Here is a 21,731-nt window from a genome sequence, read left to right as displayed (position 1 = left end):
CCAGTCAGCGTTTTACATTGAAGGGTTCTATACCGCCCTCCAGTGCGGCCAAAGCAAGCAGCGTACTGCATCCGGCCCGGGAAGGGAAGAGTTAACAGGGGACGGAGCCTTTGGAAAGAAGCCACCCGGGTCCAAAAGCACCTTTGAATAAAATGCCTCGCCTGCTCTGACACTCGCTGAAGCCTTCTCCTCGAACCGGCTTCGGTACCGAGATACCCCGCCGGACATGTCACACCAGAATGCATTGGACGCGAAAAAGCAGCAAAGGTCAGAAAAACGGATCGATGCCCGTCATCAAGTAGCCAGTCGGTCCCAACAAAAACGCCGTTTTGCATGAACCCCGGCAGGAATCGCTCGTCAACTCGGTCTCCTTCCGAGGACTCACCATGAGGAAACCTAAAAACATTCGAATGCTTTTTGCATTAAGCCTAGGATGCTTCGTGATGGTCATTTTCTATTTCAACAGCAATTTTAAACCAGGTGAGTAGACAACGGACACGAGCGTTTCTCTCTCTCTCTCTCTCTCTCTCTCTCTCTCTCTCTCTCTCTCTCTCTCTCTCTCTCTCTCTCTCTCTCTCTCTCTCTCTCAATTTGATCATGCAAAGTAAATTCATTGCATATCTATCTATCTATCTATCTATCTATCTATCTATCGCGCTTTAGGGGCGGAGCTACTCTTTTGCCATCGGGGTGGGGGGGCGCCAACCATGTCACCCTGATGTTGATATTTTTGCCATTCATGCCTTGATCCCATGTTACCAGTCTATTATTTGTATTATCTAAATATTTACATTTATATGGTGAAATACTCTTTTTTTTTTTTTTTTTTTTTTTTTCTTTAATCTCTGACTGTGCTTGCCACCCTTTGGTTACCACAGAAATAGCGCTGGCTACACCGTTGTATCTATCTTAATTTGATTTTGATTTATTGATCACATAAATATTTTATAAAAGAAAATTCATAAGTAAAATATGATCAAAAATAAATGACGTGAAGGATCATTTATAGATACCAGAGACCGTCTTTCTAAATCTCTCTTAAAGACAGCAAATGATTCACATTTTTTATTCCAGTTATTCCATAAGTTAACACCCCTTACAGGGACACACAATTGCTTTTCATTAGTTCTTATCTTACATATTTTAAAATCATGTGTGCCCCTCAAACTAGAATGACACTCTGATTTTGAAAACCTGTGGCAAACTTAATTATTCTTTGCTTTATTTGTGCTGTTTTGAATTCAACTAGATGATAGGATTTCAACGTGTTTAATTTGCCGAATAATGAATTAATTCTAATGTATATATCAACCAGTATGCAAATGTTGCAATATACCTCTGCATAATTATTCATTTTTCTTAGAATAGAATGTCTTTATTCTCATTGTATAGCATATATAATGAAATTGGGGCCCCAACTCCAATTGGTGCATAGTAAATGAATATGAATAAGTATAAATATTTATTAGAGAACAAAAATAATAGTTTCATAGAGTGTAATTGTTTTGTGTTCTTTTGTTTTGTTGCAATCAGATGTTCAGGTACCATGGAAAAAAATGGGAAATATTGGAATTTCTGTATATATTGTACTGCATACTTGCAATATGAAGTACAGTAAGTATGTACTGTATGTACAGGATACAAAATGTGTGTAGGTGTGTCATGTCAAAGTGTACTTTTTCTAAAGTAGACACAAATGGAAACAAATTGTTGGTACCCTTCTATGAATTAAAAAATATCCAGCAGTTACTACAAAAAAATTATTCTAGAGTCTAGTTGAGTGTTTTGGGTCTTGAAAAAACATGAGCTGCGACTTACACCTGAAAATTTGATGCAATTTGTCAATATAATGCAGCAAGCCCAGTTTCAACACTTTTTTTTGGCTGCAAAGATAAACAGAAATGTTTGATGAAAAAAAATTGATACAAAAATGATTACATGTCTGCAATTTAGCATACACACATCAATGTTAAAGCATGAAATCATAAAAGATGACATTTCACAGTTTGTATCAAGGTTTAATTACGTTCTGTTTCTATAGCAAACACAACTACAATTTCGAACTAAGAAATGATCTGAACATACTACAAGCAAAAATAAGGTGAGGAACAATTTCATTAGCAAAGCGCTCAGCGGATGATGAGTGTTTCCTCAGCTGGGTGGGTTGCAGGATTTGCCTGAACCCGGGTCCTTTGGCCACACACAATGGCCTCATTCACACATCCCTTGCAATATCATGGGCCAAAAAACGTATGCAGTACTTCATATCCCGTGCCGGTTGGGAGGCAACTTAGTTCTGAAAATGTGCCATGTTTAGCATGGAGCCTGAGTTATGTGTACAGTTGTTCCGGATCCAAAAAGACCTGCCTCATGCGGTGTGGACCCGTGCTGTTTGGTGCATGCAGAAATAGGCTGCTGTGCTTGTCAAGTACATTTTTGCGGCTATTGGAAGCTCTTGCATTTAATTTTGTCAAGTGCTTACAATTTATGGCTTATGTAAAAGCCGCTATCGAGTATCGAGTCAAAAGGGTATGGAGGGTGGAAACCTATGGACAATGAGGAGGGATTTCTGTCTTATTTGACGGATAGAAAAACGGTGAAATAAAGTACAGTTTAATGCACAAGCGGTCATCTTGCAAAGCAATTTATTTTCATTCATAAAAACTTACTTTTTTTTTCTTGTTGTCGCGACATCGTTGATAAAGTGTGCACTTTGGTGTTTGCTTAAACTGTCGGAGGATAGTTACATACTAAAACAAACATCAACTGTTTTATTTGATGCTTGTTTTCATAAATGCATTCAGCAAAAAACAGTCAGATTTAAAATTTGCTTGTTTCCCTCATTTTTCTGTTCCAAAAAATACCCACAATAAGTGACGTTTTCCAAGTTATATTTTTCATGTTTTTATTTGCTCTATATAGTAGTGTGTTTTTTGTGCTATAAATGCTTTTTAGTTCACGAGAAGTGTTTTTTCCTTTATTTTCCATGCATTGCATTAGGTTTTAGTTTATTTTATATTTTTTCATAAGAGTATGTTTTTGTTTATAAATGCTGTTTTGTTTATTTTAAAAAAAATCACGTTATACAATTTTTCACTATAATACTGTATGTTTTTCCATTAACGGTATTTTTTTCTATTATCAAATATATTTTTTCATTTATTAAATATGCATGAGGTGCACCTGATTATGCATCACAATGTTAATTTTGGAGAAAATTAAAGGATTTTAAGTGTGTCCAGTGGTCTGAAAATGTGATATTATAGAACCTTTTAAATCATATGAACTTACCTAAATGCTGCTAAAAAAAAGTCTTGTTTACTCGCACGTGCTGAAAAGGGGTGGCGCACAGAATAGCGCTAGTTAATCAATTAACAACTAATCGAATGTCAATTTAATCGACAGCTATTTTATTAAACAAGTAATTGTTTAGGTCTTCTGAAATCAGCCTCTCTACAGTAATTCATTGATTTTTGTAGTCTATCAAGAAAATAGAGCAATTATCATTTGTTTTAACAAACTAAGACATTTGCAAACATCTGCTTTTAGTTTGAAAACAATGATTCATAAATGTTGATGAGTACATCAATTCCTCTTTTGATATTGTTTAATAGTTATATAGCTATTTTTTTAACCACTAAACCATACCAAATAAATGGCAGTAATGGGTAAACAAACAGTAATCCAGAAAAAAATGTTTTCACTACACTTTTATGCAAAATCAAATTGTATAGGGTTTCAATTAATCAATGGAGTAATTGATAGAATAAGCAATCATAAAAATGTTTGATAGTGGCAGTCATACTTCGTGACCATTTTGCTCACAGCCATGGAAGTTTTTCATAATTTCTGTTTGTTTGTTTGTTTGTTTGTTTTAAATAAATACCCAAGAAGTTTTCTTCAGATGACATTGCACATACAAATGAGCTGTAACCTTACATCAGCATACGCTTCATTCTTCGAAGATTCAATAAACCGTCATGGCACCACCCACATGCCCTGCCTTTGCACTAACACCCTTAAAACACACACATTTGTGGGCAAAATGATCAGGCTCTCCCTTGTACAGTGTCTCTCTCAGTAAAAGCCTCCGGGCCGGAATGGCCGAGGTGGGGGCAAGGGAGGGGGCTGCCTCTCCCGGTGGGACCAAAAAACAGAGGTCCGTTTATGACTGAGACGGGACTAACACACATCGTCTTCTATACGTTTTGCATCGCCAAAGCTCCTGTTTCTGAACAGGTCCAGAGGAATGCAGAGGAAAGGGATTTGCGCGTTTGGGTCTAGACGGGGTTAAACCGATTCCAGCCACTGCGTCCTTGCTATGCTCTTCGGAGGAATCTCTGTGGAACAGTGGGTGGGATGGCCTTGGGGGGCTTCAGAAATTCTACATTTAGTTTGTTTTGAAAACGCATTCCACACCCTGAAATTGGGAATACTGTAGCTGGGAAAATGCAAATTCTTGAAAGTAAAAAAAAAGGTGTTCCATGAAACAAGAGATGACAGTACAATCCTGTCAATATACTGTACTTTTCAGACTATAAAAGCACACTAATCCTTCAATTTTCCTAAAAATCAACATTCGAGGGGGTGGGGGGGGGTGGGGGGGTAATTGCAATAAAATAAGGATTGTCATCATTTTGTTTATTATTTCAGGTACGTTGATGCACTTGTTCAATTTTGTCTGATTTACACTAACCTGTAACTTGTATGAACACCGTAAAAAGTACCTCAAGTCCTTAAAAATAAGATGCACTTTTTTCCCCAAAAAATAAAGGCTAGAAGTATGGATTACGGGACGAGATAGAGGGCTGAAATCAGTTGGCTTTTAGAAGCCAGTGCCTGTTGCAGCAAACAGCATCTCATTTTAGATGAGGGTCTCGCGACATTATTTTCAATAAAAAGAAGCAAGCAGATTCAACCAACATCCGAGCCCATCCTTGTTCACTTACAGGAATATTACTGAAATGGAATGGATTATGTAAAAGTTGTGATGTCTCCAGGTGATTCAAGTTATAAAACACGAACAGGTATTTTACTGGATTCGTTTGTTAATTGTGGTCTTTTGGCATATACGCGCACAGTAATAAAGTTGGTGGATAACGGATGCTGTGCAACTCCGTGTTTTTATGCTAAATAAACTCAAGCTGTATCGTGACGAAAAGAAAACAACTGCTTCGAGTGTATTCAACGTTACACTGGCAAGGCGTTTACTGACCACTCACAATGTAGGAAATCTGAAACACACTTAACGCGCAACAAATATATAACTCACGGATATGAACACGACAATATGAAGAATTTACTAAAATGAGATTTATTCTGTTTTTCTATAGTTTTGTTGCCAAAGTGTCGGTGCATGTTAAACACTGTAACATACAAAATACCAGAATTTGACCCCAAAATTAAGAGTGCGTCCTATACACAGGTGCGCACTATATATGGGGAATTACTTAGTTAACAGTTGTTGAAAGTCGATTTAAATATTTTTTTTGTTATTTTTAAAAAGGATTAATTTGTAGGGGTCCTTACATAATCTTTATAGAGAATAAAGCTTTTTCCCTCAAAGTATATGCGACATAAAATAAAGTCACCCTAAACATGCTTTGAAGAAAGTGTAACAGCTATAGATAATACTGTTGCAATAAGTACCTTGGTTAAAAAAAAAAAAAAAATCACACACACAATACTCCACTAATGACGCAAAGTGTGACGTCATCATCATCTTATCTACACACTATGAAGAAGCTAGCAAACCAATACGATGGCATCATCCGAATGAATTAAACTAATAAATGGATCCGAAGAAAAGCTACTAGTGCACTGGACAACTAAGCTCCAAATGGGATCGTTCTATCCTTAATTTTTTTGTATAGACGATGAAATTTAAATAGGAAATCTGAGAAATGAATAAAGACAAACTAGGTCATAGAAAATTATTTAGGCAGCTCTTTCCACAGCCAACTTGAACTGACCCAATCACGCCATTTTGTGGAAAAAGATACACAAACACCCTCAGACAACTTCAACCACACCAAAACCTTAACGTTCACTTTAAAAGAAAGTCCGATTTTCATGACTCTGTAACATTTTGACCTTCTCTCCAGCCAGGAAGCTGAATAGCTAATCATGTTTGTGATGACTAAACAGAATTGTGTCCCACAAGAAGAAGTGCATCTCAAATATCAATAATTTCACAAGGCTGTACTTTGTTTTCTTAGCTGTCGGAATTTGATTTAAAGTGTTTTTTCTTTTAAAGTAGGTCATCCCAAAGAGTCGCTTTCATTTCAAAATAACATCAAAAATACCGCCAAGAAGCTTGAAGATTTTTGTTGTTGTTGTCTTCCATCCCTGGAGAGGACATTCGCTATCCTCATGTGTCCATCATTTTACCTCTAATCGTGTTTCTGTTATTTTCACATTTCAGTTGAACATGAACTCATTCAATGCCAAAGACATTGAATTTTAATTGTGTGTGTGTGTGTGCATATATATATATATATATATATATATATATATATATATATATATATATATATATATATATATATATATATATATATATATATATATATATAAACTGGAAAAAATGAGTTAATTGTAACCAGCCATTTTCAGACCCTATTTTACACAGGCGCTTGATTATTTTTGGAAAAGAAAAAAAAAAAAAGAGTACCTGGGAATAAATGTTTGGACCTTGAAGAGATGTGTGAACATGCCTTTGAGATTGAATAGTTAATAGTTGGAAATTGTGCTGCTAGAAATTGCATTGGCTTGTTTTTATCCGGCAGCTGTCTTTGCAGATGTCACATTTCTCCGTAGCAGGTGTCATTTCTGTTTTGTGCTCACAATTACTGTTTTGCTGCTTGTTTGTCCTCTAGTTTAGAAATAAAGTATAAAATGCTCCAGTTCCAGCTCGAATTTTCTAGTGTTCCACATGCTCATCCTAACCATATTTTCTTTATGTGGACCTAAATGCTTAATGCTTTGACTTTCTTTTTTTTTTTTTTTTGCAGCTCATTCCAGCATAATTTACTGACTGGTACTTTGTTTGCTCATGTTCCCTCAGCTTCGGAGCAACTTAGGGAAAGGAGCAATGGGCAGAAGCCCAGGAGGAGTCCTCTGCAGACACTTTATGATGGGGACCAGGTAAGAGTCCCCCAAACTCCACGCAATCTATATTTAGTGTTGGTCCAGAAGCCTTTGTTTATTCCGTAGCATTACCAAGTCTTACATAGTGTTTATTCACTTCAAAATGATGTTTTTTTTCTATTTTCATATCGTAATGAAATGTGCTTTTAAGTGAATACAATTATTGCTCTTGTTTCTAATCTCAGGAAAGGAGATTTAAATTTGACTCACAAACACAAAACTAATCCAACGTTATTTATCGAGCACTTCTCACACGTGACAATGTAACCTTTTGCAGCACGGTGCCAAGAAACATATTGGTTCCACTTGCTGAAGGCTCAAGTGTCCTTCTGGATGCAACAAAAGTCATTCCTAACAAAATCACTTCATCCTTCAGTGAAAACATGTTGTACAGTTACTTTTTTCATCAGCTGGAAAGAAGTTACAAATAGGCCTCAAACTGAGAACACGATGTTGCTGTTGTAATTGCTACCAGTGAAATTCCATTGTCTTCGGCTGGAAAGGTTTTAGGATTACTGGATAGCAGAAATTAATGGAGGTTAAGATCCATGCAGGATTCAAAGTATGTCAGCATATACTTTTGTTCTTAAGGTATACAGTAACGTCTATTACCTTTTTAACACATTATATACTAAGGCGTGCCGAGTGCTACTAGTGAGCTGAGATTATGCTCCGCCGATACAGTTCAGCACCACAACTGGGATGCACGCTAATTAGGGCTGCACAATTAATCGAATTTTAATTGCAATCGAAAATTTTAATCGCTGTCGAAAATGACCCTTCCACTGCTAATTGATTATAATTTGGTTAAATGTAAACAATGTGCTTGGTTCTAAGTAGGCTTAGTCTTCATTTTTTTTCATTGGTTTGCACTCAGCAAGTAAGTTAATTATTTACTTTATTTATTGTAGTTTATTATTATTATTATTTGTAATGATCAAGCCTTGAAGCCTTGTTTATAGCTTGTTTTACAAAGGGCAATAAATAAACGTTTGACTAAACTTGATGAATAATCGTAATTAATAACCATGATTTTAACATTGACCAAAATAATCGTGATTATTATTTTGGCCATAATCGTACAGCCCGAACGCTAATTGACGTTGGCAAAATTATCTTTGTCCTCCGGCAGATAGATTCATAATAATCAACGTCGAACAATGCAACGAAACGATACGGTGAACATCTTAGCTCTGCCGCATCGGGCGCAAGGACGGCGGAGGCACGTGAACGTAACATTAAATTCACGAGTATAAATAATAAAGAAAGAAACAGTTCTTTTGGTGAAATTGTATAACCGGTTGCACGTGTGCTACTGCGGTTAGCCACTATTTGCAAGTTTATGTAAACACTCTTCTAAAAGTTCTGTTTAGTTTCACCTCATTGAATGAAGATCCTGACTGATATTCAAGTAATTCCTCTAATCTCTCTGGCGTCTTGGCCGAGGTCATATATTCCATGCCAATCACGGACACTTTTATGCTTTAATTTCGAAGGGGGAAAAAACTCCAACATATTTGCTGACTTAAGCACAGTGACATTTATTGATGTGTTTTCCTTGGCAAGGTCAAGCTGCAGACAATGAAGAACTCAGCAGCTTTACTGTGGGCTTAACTGCCAAAGGAAGAAAAAGCCGGACTCTTGAAACATACAATTTTTGGATGTTGTGTAAGGAATGCATAGGCTCGCTGTCAGGCCTGATTTAGTTTTGTATCTCTGAGGCACTAAGTTTTATTTTCACATTCCGTGTAATGTAAAACCATTGCCAATTTCATTTGAAATGACGTTAATATTAGAACCAGATTGTTTGGTTTCAGAAATATTACAAGTTCGTAATTAGAGGATTCCTACTGGGACGTGTTGTGGTCATCCAGTGTAGGTCAGCGGTTGTCAAGTAGTACTTGAAGGCACCTCAGGAGGTCTAGGTGAGATATTTAGCAGCGTTCCTGCAGGTATCAAACAATTCTAACCAAATGCATTTTAATGCAGTACATTTTTCTTTTCAAATTAAGAGTCAATTGATTGGGTCTTGAAGCGACGTCGTTAGATTGTGTTAGAGTCACTCACTGTCTATTTTCTAGAGTTGCTGAATAAAATACTAAGAGATTTATTAAAGAAAAAGATGCTTCGAAACAAATCAGTGAAAATATTGAAGGCAAATGGCTGCAGCTGGAATCAGGAAACGATTGAAGGGATTAATTGAGCCTGAGAGAAAGATCTGTAAATCGACTGGGATGAGCGCAGATGTTGGCATCAAAGACGTAGCATGCATGACTTCTATAGTGAATATTCCATGGTGAATATTTCATCTTTTTTTTTTTTCTCTCTTTGTTTGTCTTTGTTGCTGTGCCTCTGAATCCAATCATACACTTTCAACCTACAGTCGTAAATAATTCATCACAGATTAGAGTTTGTGAACAGAATAGAAATGTACTTCCCCGCGGCTTGACACCCGTGAGAACATTGCGTCCGATCATGAAATCTGTTTCTGCTTAAGCGGGAAAAACATATACACTGATGGAAAACAAACCATCTTCATGAACTTCATGAACTTGGAAGGTTTTTTTTCTCTCAATATCGTTCCTCCGTGCGCAGCACTTGATATAGAATAATCACAATAGTACGTTCAAAACAACCTTTAAAACATGACAAAAAAATGGCATCATACCATCACAACATTAAGAGCTATTACTCTAATAATGCAAGGACACCGATGAAGTTTTGCGAGCAAGGAAGTCCTTTTGAATTGTTTTAAAAAGTGTTTCAAGTAAAGCAAGACATACTTTACTACTTACTAGTACAGTATAAATATGTGATTATTGGTATTAGCATATGTAAAAAAAATCTTTTTATTTTTGATTTTATGAATTTTATTTCATCGTGTTTTTATTTGTGATGGGGCTTTAGTGAAATTAGTAAACCACTTAAAGCGTCAAATATCAGTTGACGGGTCAATTTTGAAGCTAGTACCCGCAACTGTAACAGGTTATATAATGTTTCTACGTTACCGTGTAAAGGAGGCACCAACAGTTTGGCGACAATGTAAAAATTATAGCAAAATAGCATAAATCTCATCTTTGTATATTCATCATATTTTCTTGTGTTCATATCCATAAGTTCCAGTTTCAGATTTCACACATTTGGAGCGGTCAGTGAACGCAGCGACAGTGTAACGAATGCACTCGAAGCAGCTGTTTTTCCTTTTCCTCGCAACACAGCTCAAGTTCATTGTGCCATAGATACCCAGCCGGTTATCGCAAAATCGCATGGTCTGAGACTTTGATTCGATCCCAAAACTCAAACCCTAATTCTGTGTGCACCCACTTGCCGTCTCCACCGTTTTTGTTTCCATCCGCAAACCTTGGACTTCCAAATAGAAAGTTTGTTTTGAACTCGTTTTGCCCCTTGTAGGTGGAGTCAGCGGTGCAGGCAGTCCATCAAGGGCGCCGGGAGTTTCTAGAAGACGCCTGCCGCTCCTACACCCGTAAACGAAGAGTCCTGATCCCAGAAGACCTTAAGCACATTATCGTGGACGACCAGCACGGCTTGCTGTACTGCTATGTCCCCAAAGTGGCTTGCACCAACTGGAAGCGAGTATTCATGGTCCTGACCGGCGCCGCCGGAGCCCAGCGAGACCCGCTGGGGATCCCGGCAAACGAGGCCCACGTCCCGGGAAAACTGCGCACCTTGTCCGAGTACTCCGCCCCGCAGATCAACCAGCGCTTACGCTCCTACTTGAAGTTTGTCTTCGTACGCGAGCCGTTCGAGCGGCTGGTGTCGGCCTACCGAAACAAATTCACGCGACGCTACAACACGGCTTTCCATAAACGATACGGCACCAAGATCGTACGCCGGCACAGGCCCGACCCTCAGCCGGAAGCGCTGGAGAAAGGCGACGACGTCTCCTTCGAGGAGTTTGTGTATTACCTGGTGGACCCGGCCACCCAGATGGAAGAACCCTTCAACGAGCACTGGGAGCGGGTGCACTCGCTTTGCCACCCCTGCCTCATCCACTACGACGTGGTGGGCAAATACGAAACCCTGGAGCAGGACTCCAGCTACGTGCTCCGGCTGGCCGGGGTGGAGGACCGCGTCAGGTTTCCCGCCTCGTCCAAGAGCGCCAGGACTACGGGAGACATGGCCGCGCAGCTCTTCCTCAACATCAGTCCGTTTTATCAGAAGAAGCTGTATAACCTCTTTCGCATGGACTTCCTCTTGTTTAACTACTCGGTGCCGGCATACCTCAAGTTTTGACCGGGCGGACCTGTTGCCTTGCACGTCCATAGGTTTCCGACGAAGATGCTGTTTTGACAACGCTCATAATAGCTACGTGACAAGTGGCGCAGATTTCAGCACTTCAAATGCTTCGACATGATAGTTTCCCGTGACAAATTCACCACAAAAAAACCAGGCTACTCTTCTTCCTAAAGGAATTGTTGCCCCCCCCCCAAATTCGACCGCTTTACTCTAATTTGAAGAGATATTTTCCACATTTTCAGATGTATTCGGTCCAAACCGCTTCTCCACAAAGGTCTCATGTTAGGATCGGACTTTGGAACTTGGCAGATCCTCAAAATCAGGTGACTCAGACCCAAACTCGGTACCAATTTATATTTGATTGTAAACAGCAGTGATTGAGTACTCGTCTGTGATTGTGTGAGCAATTTCATTTTATATTTCATTCATTTGTATTCCCAGTGAATTTGCACAACAAATGTGATTTCTCTGTTTGGGGTTGACGTCAGCACAATGAAAGTTTACAATTGCATTTGGACAGTGAATGTCTCATATGTGCCTTTTCATGGTCAACCTTACCTTCACCCCAGAGAAAAGGATTTGCAAATGTGCCTGTGTTCCATTTTATAATGTTGTTACAGAATTGTTTTTTTTTTAATTTATTGTGCTATCTTTGACTGAAATGCATCAGACTAGAACCATAAAAATGTTTTTCAAATAAATGTCACTCAGCAACAAAAATTTATTGAGACTATGAGCGCAGCACTAATGCATGACAATCATAGCAAACATTTCGGTACGATTCTAGTCATTCTAAATACATTCCAGAAAAAAAAGGACTTTTTACAGAAGTGGATCAGTTTTGTGCAAAAAGTTCAAAGAAACATCTCATGGGAAAATGAAGCACTCCAGCATCTTCTTTTGTGTCCACATTTGTGTCCATTTTGTCAAAGCCTGACGGCAAAGTGAATTGCATCCCACCCAAACACGTGAAACCTCAATGGAAAGTCCAGAATGTCCTCTATTGAGGGCAATAGGACTTAGTCGGGTAGCCCGAAAGAGTCAAACGATAAAGACCAAAAACAAATGTTCCAGAACAGTGGACACAAATGAATAGTCTGTCTCAGGAGGAGATCAACTGACAACTCTCTAAAATATTAGAATAGCTAACATTTATTTATTCAGTCTATGTAATCATTTTGTTAGTATGAAGTATAAAATCTGACAAAAAGTGTACAGAGCAGAATTAATATTGGCCTTGTCATCTAAAATTTCCATGGAGATGAAACTTCTGCTCATAGTGGGCACTCAAATGTGAAAGCTTTCACCACCTCAAAATGCACTTCAGTGAACGAATACATTCCAGAGATTTGTAAGAAGTCGTAACTCAGAGATGGGAAAAAAACAAATAAATTCGAGAGTTTGACCCTCCTAGCAACATGGAAGAATAAAATGATAAAATGTATCATTCGTACTGTCAATGTCATACCTTGCCTGTCTTACCTATATCACAATTAGACTATGAGTTGTTTTATCTTCCAATTAATTTGCTCTTACTTTGAAAAGAAAAATGTTATTCCTCTTCCGGCTTTAAAAAAAAGAAAATTAAATAAGAACTTCTGATACAATTTCAGGTTGCCCCTGAAATGCCTTAATGTACTATTTGAGAATTACTGAAGTAGACTATACACTCTGCTAATTTATTCCTAGTTTTGTACTTTTATATTGATATTAGTAACTGCTGTCAGCCAATGGTGTACCCTTATGTAGTATTATTTCTACAAATTGACTAGCTTACACATCTAAGCTCAGCAAGTACGTAACTTTAATATTCAAGGTCACTACTCCGTGTCCCGGAATTTCAATGGCGATATCAAGGCCTATGTGATAACTAATATTTTGTGTAACATAACAGTGCCACTTATATCTTTGATAACTTGTATTTTACTTGCACATTAGCAGATTTGCTCCACAACTCCAAGTGGCAAAGTTTGGTGAAGAATGGATTCACCCATCTGGTACCTCACTAACCAGAAATAAGTCCTGCATGAGTGTAAAGGTCCCAGTGCATCAGATGTGTTGGTCAAATCCCGACATCTCAGATGCTGATCTTCTGAATCAGTCTGAAGCTCAGGGCCAGAAAACCAGTTCCCAGCAGGTCACCCAGAGCTGTCAGGTACGGGATGGAGAAGTTATCCGGGTCCAAGCCCCTTTGCCAGAGCCACCTCACCATCACGTTGGCCGCATGCAGAAGAATCACCACCTGCTCCATGACAGCAGGTGAGAAATCTCAAAATCATCATCCATCTGAAGTCTGAAGTGGTAGTTAGCGGTTGATTTCCTACTCTTAGCTTTGGACTGGTTTGTAGTGTATGACTGAAATGCTTATCAAAATGGTTTGACATTTTTGGCTCATTTAATGCAATTGTCTTTCATTTATATGTGTTCATAAAAGTGGTAGCTCTGCTCCGATTGGTGCATTTCCAATAAATATGAACAATAAATAGATTAAATATTATAGAAAAATGCTATTTCTATTTTCAGTGTGGTTTTGTTTTGTTGTTGATCAGAGCGTTAAAAAGCTCTGGTGAAAATGCTGTGCACAAGCTTTGAACAGCTATTTTCTGCACTAGCTACAAATACATTTACGATAAAACTGATTTCAAAGAAGTATACCTTATTTGTGCCGGAACATTTTGCACACCACTTAAAAAAAATATGGTTTAATACACAATTAAAACTTTGATGAAATCAACTGGCTGACTGAATTGGGCCATATCACCTAGCCCTAATATATATATATATATATATATATATATATATATATATATATATATATATATATATATATATACATATATATATATATATATATAGATATAGATATATATATATATATATATATATATATATATATATATATATAGATATAGATATATATATATATATATATATATATATATATATATATATATATATATATATATATATATATATAGATAGATAGATAGATAGATAGATAGATAGATAGAAGGGATTTTGATGTCACCTGAAGCAGTGCTGCAGACAGATAGCAAACGATGAAGGCAGCTGTGATGGCTGTGTGGCCTGCCTGCACAAGATGGATCATGTATAGAAACAGAAGATGACCCGGGACCACAAGCATGGCCAAGACTCTGGCTGATTTGGAATTCGCGTCTAAACAGATGCAGAAAAAAACATGAACCATATACATGTGAGGAGTCTGTTTTCCATTACGAGTCGTAAAACTCTGCTTTCATGCATGTCTTTTTTTGGATGTGTTTTTGACCTGGAGAAAAAAAAGTAGCAAAGGGTCCAGGACAGTTCACGTTGATTTTGAATGGCAGAACTCCAGGAACGCTCCTATAATGAAGGTAGGTAGACATCCTGCTAGCCTGGATGGCTACCAAATTTCCTCCGACACCTACATGGATTAGAACTATTTAAGGTATTACTATTAAGCATCTAGTGCATTAGTAGTAGCCGATGAGGAAGTAGAAACTTTAGTACAACAGAAAACATTTCATAACAATTCATTTTACTGTTCAATAAAGTGTTCAAAAGATAGCATATCATTAAGGTCGCTAAGGAAATAGTTTAACAGAGTAAACAAAAAAAGAAAAGGCGCTTAGTCTCTGTGTCGGTGGAGCCAAATATTTACTGAGCGTGGTCGCACATTTGGCTCCACCCACAAATTGATCCACTCATCAAACTGTGGTCTGCAGCCAGGACTTGCTGAAGAACTCAAACATAAAGTTGTTGGGATTGTGTAATGTATTACAAAAGTAATGTAATTACTATAATGCATTACGTTTTGCTGTAACACAGTAGCATGAGGCATTACACAGAAAAAACTAGTCATATTTTACTTGATGCAACTGACAGTAAAGCACGTTCAAATGCATCATAATATATAGCCCCAAAAAACACTTCTAAACCCTTTAAATTTATAATATTAACTGAAGCAGTTGATAACATGAATGTAGTTCATTTGGTTGCCTTGAGATGGCGCGTTGTTGATATGTAGAGAACTTTGTTTAGGTCATTTTATTTATTTCAGGCTACACCATAGAGATTTTCCACCTTTTCCTTGCGTTGTATGAATACTAAATCCAAGAAGAGATTTTGACACACAGAAGCCGACAGAAGCCTCAAACTGTCACTAAGAGAAGGTGGTAACCATCAAACAGTTTTGAAATTGAGTGTTGATACACAGTAATCTAACAAATCATTAAAAAAAAATCTAAATAACTATCTCGCGGTTCTAATTCTACTCACCATTGATAACTGGAGTGAACACTGCCATGCCCTCAAAATCTGGATTACTCACTGTTTTATCCAGAATCAAACCACCCACACTGCAAACAACAAAAATCGAACAAATGACTTGATTTTGCCAGGAAGGAGAGAACGTAAAACTGAACTCACCTGCTGAGCGACATGGCCAAAATCACCGGCTGCCAGCCTGACCGAAGGACTTCTCTGATTGCTGGAGATTGGCGGGCGATGAGGATCCACAGAGGCGCAAGAAGCAGGAAAAAGATGCACACACTGAGGGGCAGGTACCACGTTTCTGGACATGATTATAGCACAAAAGAATGACCACCTACCGAGTATTAATAAAGATGTATATTGATTTACTAAGAATAATCATCATAATTATCACAATAAACCAGACAAATATATGTACATATACATATATTGTCCTTATCTAAAATGCCATTTTGTACTCTTATCTGGTTAGTAAGTGTACTGTGATGAAAACTTGTGGCCCTCTCCCAATTGTGAACATTGCTGCCCTCTTCTTGCTAAACAAAATATTGCCAAAAATGACGGCAGCATAGTTGGATGAGAGATATGAGTCTGTGATTCTCAACCTTTTTTTCAGTGATACACGTCCTGTGATTTTTTTTTTCCTCAATCAAGTACCCACTAAGCAATTTTGGGTGGAAAAAATCGATTGGAACATGTCCCAGGTTTCTAACAAAACAGCGACATCCTAAGGCCTTACTCGTAACTGCAACCTTGATGGCCGACGCATTTTTAAAATTCCTTAATGCACCTTTAAAATTGTTGTCTCATCGCTGTCTTATGTATTCGTTTTTGGTGCTACATTTTTTTTTGTGGTTGAGAGCCACCGTTATGAGCAATACGTCACATTTCCGCAATCTCTCACCTCTGTAGCAGAGGAAGAAGCTACTGACCCCAGCCAGCAAAGACAGAGTAATGACATCACCCAAACTGGCAGCGATGGGCGTGGCTACATTGTCTGGGTTGACGCCCACTCTCCTGGAGCCAATGATCACGGCCACCATCACAAGGCCTGCTCGTGTTGCAAGATGTTATTTTTGCATGTGTCTACATGCTCTGTGTTGTGTATTTATTTGTCTGACCTAAAGACAGCGCAGCAATAAAGGCGGTGGTGATACTACTGGCGCACAGGATGACGGCGTGGACCACATCAACTCGACCCCTGGTCACACCCCCGAGGCTAACTGCTGCCACGGCGGCCAGGAAACCCACCACCGTGGCCTGCACCTTCAAGGGATTAAATTTAAATCAGCAGGACACATTATACCCGATTCCTATTGTAAGCAATAGTGAGCGGAAAATGAAGCCTCGTGAAACACTTGTGGCACTCCTGGTTTAAAGAAGCATTGGAAATTTAATCCATTGTACAAGCCTTTATCTTCAAACAAAGAGCCCCATCTAGAGGAGCAAAAAGAGATCAAAGGTGCACCACGAGGCTTCATTTTCCCAACACTACGTGATTTGACCGAAATGGTATTCGGCCCAAATGCTGTGGGATGTGTCTATTACCTGGATGAGAGCCAAATTACAGCAAACTGTCCTCCACTGCTGCTGAGGTTCGTCCAGCTGTCCCGTGTTGGCCTGCAGATCCAAGCGTCACAGGTACCGATATGGGAGTTTCTGTATTGTGTGTGTGTTTTGCACTCACAGCTGTTGACAGCCTGGATGCCAAAGTCATCTCCAGATTCCCTTTCAGTCCTACCAGGGCTGGAACCAAGATAAAAACCTCGGAAATCTCTTGAAAGACCGACCAGTGCTGAAAAACACCACGTGACATTTTTTGCAATTTAACATCCTGAGAGCCAGCGTGTTCATTCGTGCCCATTGTAGTGGACATTTGCTTTTTGGTCAAAGAGCTATTTTTACTTTACTAAGATAACATTGACTGATGTCAAAGATCCATTCTGACTTTAATGAGCTAACTCATTCAATGCCATTGACGGCTGTAGATCCATTTTGTCTTTATTGAGCTAACGTTAACGGCCACTGGTGCCTATAGATCCACTTTTGTTTCACTGAGGTAACACTTAAACTGCCATTGACAACTATAAACGTCTAAGATATATTTTTACTTGACTGAGTTCAAGAATCTGTTCCGTACTTGCACCGTTTCCATGACAACGCCGGCCGCCACCATGCCCAATCCAGACACGAAATAAGGCACCAGAACCTGGGCTGCGATAGTCCAAGCGCTCTCCGGGAAGAAACCGAGAGCCGAGCGGGTCAGTTTGCAGCTGAAGCCCCTCAGCTTCCTCCCTTGGAAACGCAGCTCCAGCGCCAGATGGGTCACCACCATGACTTTTTGCTGTTAACCCATTGTTTACTGGTAGGGTTACGTTGCTGTGGTCAAATATCCATTCTCATTAGCGGGAACATTTTTCCTTCACCACAAGCGATGGCTTTGTTGTTCCACTCAATCAACTCCACTCGCGACTAAAAAGGTGGTAGCTTTGAGCCAGTTGAGAGCAGGAAGTGCACGTTACACACAAACACATGCGCACAGTCCCCATTTGGACACAGGAGGTCTGCGGAGCCTCTCACTCACTCTCACACACTCACACATTCTCTCGCACTCACACATTCCTCATGCTTCACTTTTAAGTAGCCGGGCGGCAGAAGCGGAGCGCTGGAAGGCCGGCCTGTCACGGGGCCTAAAAAGTGTCCAGGTCCTATGGGACAAGGACATCCAGAAAGTCAAGAGCTTCTTCTCGGTCCTCATCTCCTCCTTAACCTCCATCTCCATCCACAACTCTCTCTCTTGGCTAAGCTGAAGTACCTTCTTCAGTTTCATCCAGGCACTGATGAGCTGTCAATCCCAGGGTCAAAAGTTCCCTCTCTCCTAACGAACACCCAGAATGCGATTTTCGTAGGGCCGCAATGACCAGCAATTTTCTTTCCTCAGCCCTCCTCTTCGTCTTGTTTTCAGAGGGTGCCGCTGCTCTATTCTCCCCTCACTCCTGCTATAGCTCCTCCTTCCTCTGCCCTCCTACATCCTCGGTGAGTGACGTGTCCCCGGCAGCAGGTGCTCTACCTGTCACTGACACGTGCTGCTGCTGATATTGCCTAAAAAAAGACCTGCGCATCCTTGACTGGAGAAAAAAAATGTCTGTGTATATATATATATATATATATATATATATATATATAGTGTGTGTGTGCCTATGGAAGGCTGCACTGAAGAGATTTCCTCCCGCATCTCTCTCACATACACACTCTCAATGACTCAGCTCAAATTTGACTTTGGGACATGGAACATTGCTCTGAGTGGTTCTTTGTTCCCTGTAGCTCTCCCTCCTGACTTCTGGTTGCAATTTGAATAATGAGGCTGCAGAAGAGTAGCGTTACATCATTTGTTTACCTGTATTGGACCATAGGATAAGTGGCAGAGCAAATGGATGGATATTACACTAGGTAGTATTTTAATAATATCAATCACATAACTCTTTGTTCAGCTAGTGTAGCTCTATGTTAGGGAAAGTGTCAAAGTGTATATTTGATTGCGTGGCTGTCCTGTTTGTATGGAACGCGGTCACCCGCAAGGTCAAAGCGACCGTCAAACAGCTGCAGCTCACAAATCAAATCTTGGCAGGTCAAAGAGACAAGTCAGACACATGCGAAAACGCACAAACAGATGTGAACATAATTTTTATGACAAGGTGCTTTATTGTGCTTGGGTTCAAATGGCAAAAAAGATGTACATGTGAATTGCATTAGTTTTGGAAAATCTAGCAATAAGTTGCCCCATGTTCCAATTGATGTACTCTCAATTTGAAAAGACAAAAATGTTTTTCCCGTTACAGGATTAAAAAGCATAAAACTAGATTTGCTGTTAACTACCACAATTTAGCTACAGTATAAGTTGCATCGTTTTCCATTTGATGTACTTACAATTTGAAAAGGCAAAAAATATTTTTTCTGTTACAGCATTAAAAATCATAAAACTGTATTTGCTGTGAACTAGCAACTTTTAGCTACAATATAAGATGCTTCATGTTCCAATTAGTTTGCTCTCAATCTGAAAAGGAAAATGTACTGTTTGTGTCACAGCATTAAAAAGCATTAATTTAGATTTTGGTATACCAGCAGAACTTCTTAAAACCTCAAGCGCCCCCCCCCCCCCCCCACCCCCCACCCCCACCCCCACCGCCCCCGAAGACTCTTCATGTACCCCCAGGGGGACCTGTACCCTAATATGAGAGCTGATGTCCTTGTGCATAAGAAAGACATAGCACTTTTTTTTAAAAAAATATTATTGTTGTTAATTAAACATTAAACAATTCAAGTTCATCACATTAACTCATCTAAATAAATGTAGGATATCGTCCTGCAAACCACACTATTCATTTGTGTCCTATGTGGTGGACATTAATTTTTATTCCAGTCTTTTGACTCATTCGGGCTGCCCTACTAAGTACTTTTGTGCCCGTACGTGGACCTCCTTGCTTTTCCAGTGAAATTTCATGTGTTTGAATGGATTGCAATCAACATTTCTATCTCGCTGGAACAAAATGGACACAACAGTGGACACAAATGAACAGGTCTGTGCATGCAAGGCATTTACAGCAATAATTTAATCCACAAAATAAATTGTTGACTGACCTGCACTTGGTCCAGCAGAATGCCGGCCGTCACCATGCCGAGCCCAGCCAGCACATATGAAGGCATCACCTGAAGGCAGATCAACCCGGAAGATTCTTTATGTGCTGAAATTTGGAACATGTCCATTTTAGCAGCATCTGTGTTATATTAGCCACTATGCTAACTTTCAAAATGTATTTCCAACTGACATCCAAATACTGCTAAAAGATCAGTTCAGATGTAGCATAGCAAATTGCTCCTATCGCAGTCAGTTGTGGGTGTAGTCCAACTTCTGCACAAAGTCCGTTTGGACAGGCTCCAGTGCGCCGTAAACCTGAAGAGCATAAGTGCAATAAAACAGAAAAATGGATAGATTTCTGGATGTCAGATTTGTATCTTTACGATATGCCAGCTCAGACTTTGTAAATGAACCTACAGTACATGGCATTTTGAAATTAATACAACTGCTGAGCAACGCAAAATTGCTTTTCATATAATAGAAAGAATCTTAAATATAAAATGAAAAAAAGTCATCAAATTCCCTCCAAAAACCCCTTAAAATTATAGACAGATTTAATTGATTCATATGTTATATTTTGATATTTATATTTTTAAAATCAGAGAGATGTTATTGTTTGTGAGGGCACAAATGACTTAAAGAAAAATCTAAAAAAAAAAGTTAACAAAAAGCAAATGTATGTCTCTGTCAAAGGTGCTATTTTCTGTTTATAAAGGGCGGTTTAAAAAGAGTGCAAAATAAATCCATGCATGAACTTAATATTCTATAAAGAATTGTAAATTATAGGTGTGTGTATTTCTGTTTTATTTATGATATACTATATTATTTTCCTGGGTATAATTTTTTTAGTATTTGAATATCATGTAATAACTTAGCAAAAACAATGGGTAAGACTCTGCAAATTCTTCAGCATCTTCTTACTATTGATGATACTGTTTTCCTTAATTTTACATTTATTTTATTATTTTCATTTCCTTTTGTATTGTGTTTGTATGTTCAACAAATCAAATCAAATAATGGTGTCCTCTTACATTGCTGGCGTAGAGCCGGAATCTTTTGGTAGATTTAATATTTTTTCAAACATTTATATTATTTATCATGTGTGGGTATCATGTGTGGGTGTAATTTTTTAGTATTAAAAAAGTAAAATTTGTAATACTTAAAAAAGTATTAAAAATGGCATGCTAGCTTTCACGATGTAACGCCATTGGTTCAACAAAGCTGCCATTTGATGGGCTCTCCAGAGAAGTGATGGGATTTCATAGTTAGACAAAGTTAAAACAAATGGGTGGGGAATTATTATTAGCATAGGACAGCCCACCACAATCTGCTATAAATATTCTCTCTCCTCAGTCCAGGTTTCAGGTTGTATTGGAAGGGCTACACTTAAAGTAGCAATATATTGCAGTTGTTTCTG

The 21,731-nt window shown here is 38.7% G+C and overlaps 2 protein-coding genes across 6 annotated transcripts; one reads left to right on the top strand and one right to left on the bottom strand.

The window, feature by feature from the left end:
• The first annotated feature begins 88 nt into the window (after window positions 1-88).
• LOC148418760 (carbohydrate sulfotransferase 11-like) lies at window positions 89-12,288 on the top strand. Its single transcript, XM_088422699.1, has 4 exons — window positions 89-267; window positions 348-480; window positions 7,067-7,146; window positions 10,561-12,288. Exons 2-4 carry the CDS (start codon window positions 387-389, stop codon window positions 11,401-11,403), a joined length of 1,017 nt encoding a protein of 338 aa, XP_088278825.1. The 5' UTR covers window positions 89-267; window positions 348-386; the 3' UTR covers window positions 11,404-12,288.
• LOC148418759 (solute carrier family 41 member 1-like) lies at window positions 12,110-20,834 on the bottom strand. Of its 5 annotated transcripts, XM_088422694.1 has the most exons (11): window positions 18,494-18,710; window positions 17,819-18,386; window positions 17,366-17,473; window positions 17,227-17,298; window positions 16,800-16,944; window positions 16,583-16,729; window positions 15,835-15,979; window positions 15,685-15,764; window positions 14,696-14,830; window positions 14,435-14,583; window positions 12,110-13,648 (listed from the first exon to the last, which is right to left on the bottom strand). In XM_088422694.1, the coding sequence occupies exons 2-11, from the start codon at window positions 18,011-18,013 to the stop codon at window positions 13,484-13,486; spliced, it is 1,341 nt and encodes a 446-aa protein (XP_088278820.1). In that variant the 5' UTR covers window positions 18,014-18,386; window positions 18,494-18,710; the 3' UTR covers window positions 12,110-13,483. The 5 variants fall into 5 exon arrangements, with proteins under 5 accessions (XP_088278820.1, XP_088278821.1, XP_088278822.1 ...); XM_088422695.1 differs by lacking the exons at window positions 17,819-18,386; window positions 18,494-18,710 and adding an exon at window positions 20,317-20,834; XM_088422696.1 differs by having other exon boundaries at window positions 15,835-15,895; window positions 17,819-18,711.
• Window positions 20,835-21,731: the final 897 nt, after the last annotated feature.

The sequence above is a fragment of the Hippichthys cyanospilos genome, chromosome 9, assembly GCF_059441005.1.
Source record: "Hippichthys cyanospilos isolate Australia breed blue-spotted pipefish chromosome 9, RoL_Hcya_1.0, whole genome shotgun sequence".
In the NCBI taxonomy this organism is placed as follows: Eukaryota; Metazoa; Chordata; class Actinopteri; order Syngnathiformes; family Syngnathidae; genus Hippichthys; species Hippichthys cyanospilos.
The sequence above is the reverse complement of the archived record's forward strand: the minus strand, read 5'-3'. Positions and strand labels throughout refer to the sequence as shown.

What these genes read in the sequence shown, in the direction of transcription:
- LOC148418760 (XM_088422699.1), top strand. Translation starts at nt 387, where the DNA reads ATGAGGAAACCTAAAAACATTCGAATGCTTTTTGCATTAAGCCTAGGA. An exon ending in CAACAGCAATTTTAAACCAG is followed by an intron (nt 481 to 7,066) that starts GTGAGTAGACAA and finishes ATGTTCCCTCAG; the next exon opens with CTTCGGAGCAACTTAGGGAA. An exon ending in CACTTTATGATGGGGACCAG is followed by an intron (nt 7,147 to 10,560) that starts GTAAGAGTCCCC and finishes TGCCCCTTGTAG; the next exon opens with GTGGAGTCAGCGGTGCAGGC.
- LOC148418759 (XM_088422693.1), bottom strand. Translation starts at nt 18,013, where the DNA reads ATGGTGGTGACCCATCTGGCGCTGGAGCTGCGTTTCCAAGGGAGGAAG. An exon ending in TTGTCATGGAAACGGTGCAA is followed by an intron (nt 17,474 to 17,818) that starts GTACGGAACAGA and finishes GGTGTTTTTCAG; the next exon opens with CACTGGTCGGTCTTTCAAGA. An exon ending in GTTCACTCCAGTTATCAATG is followed by an intron (nt 14,831 to 15,684) that starts GTGAGTAGAATT and finishes TAATCCATGTAG; the next exon opens with GTGTCGGAGGAAATTTGGTA.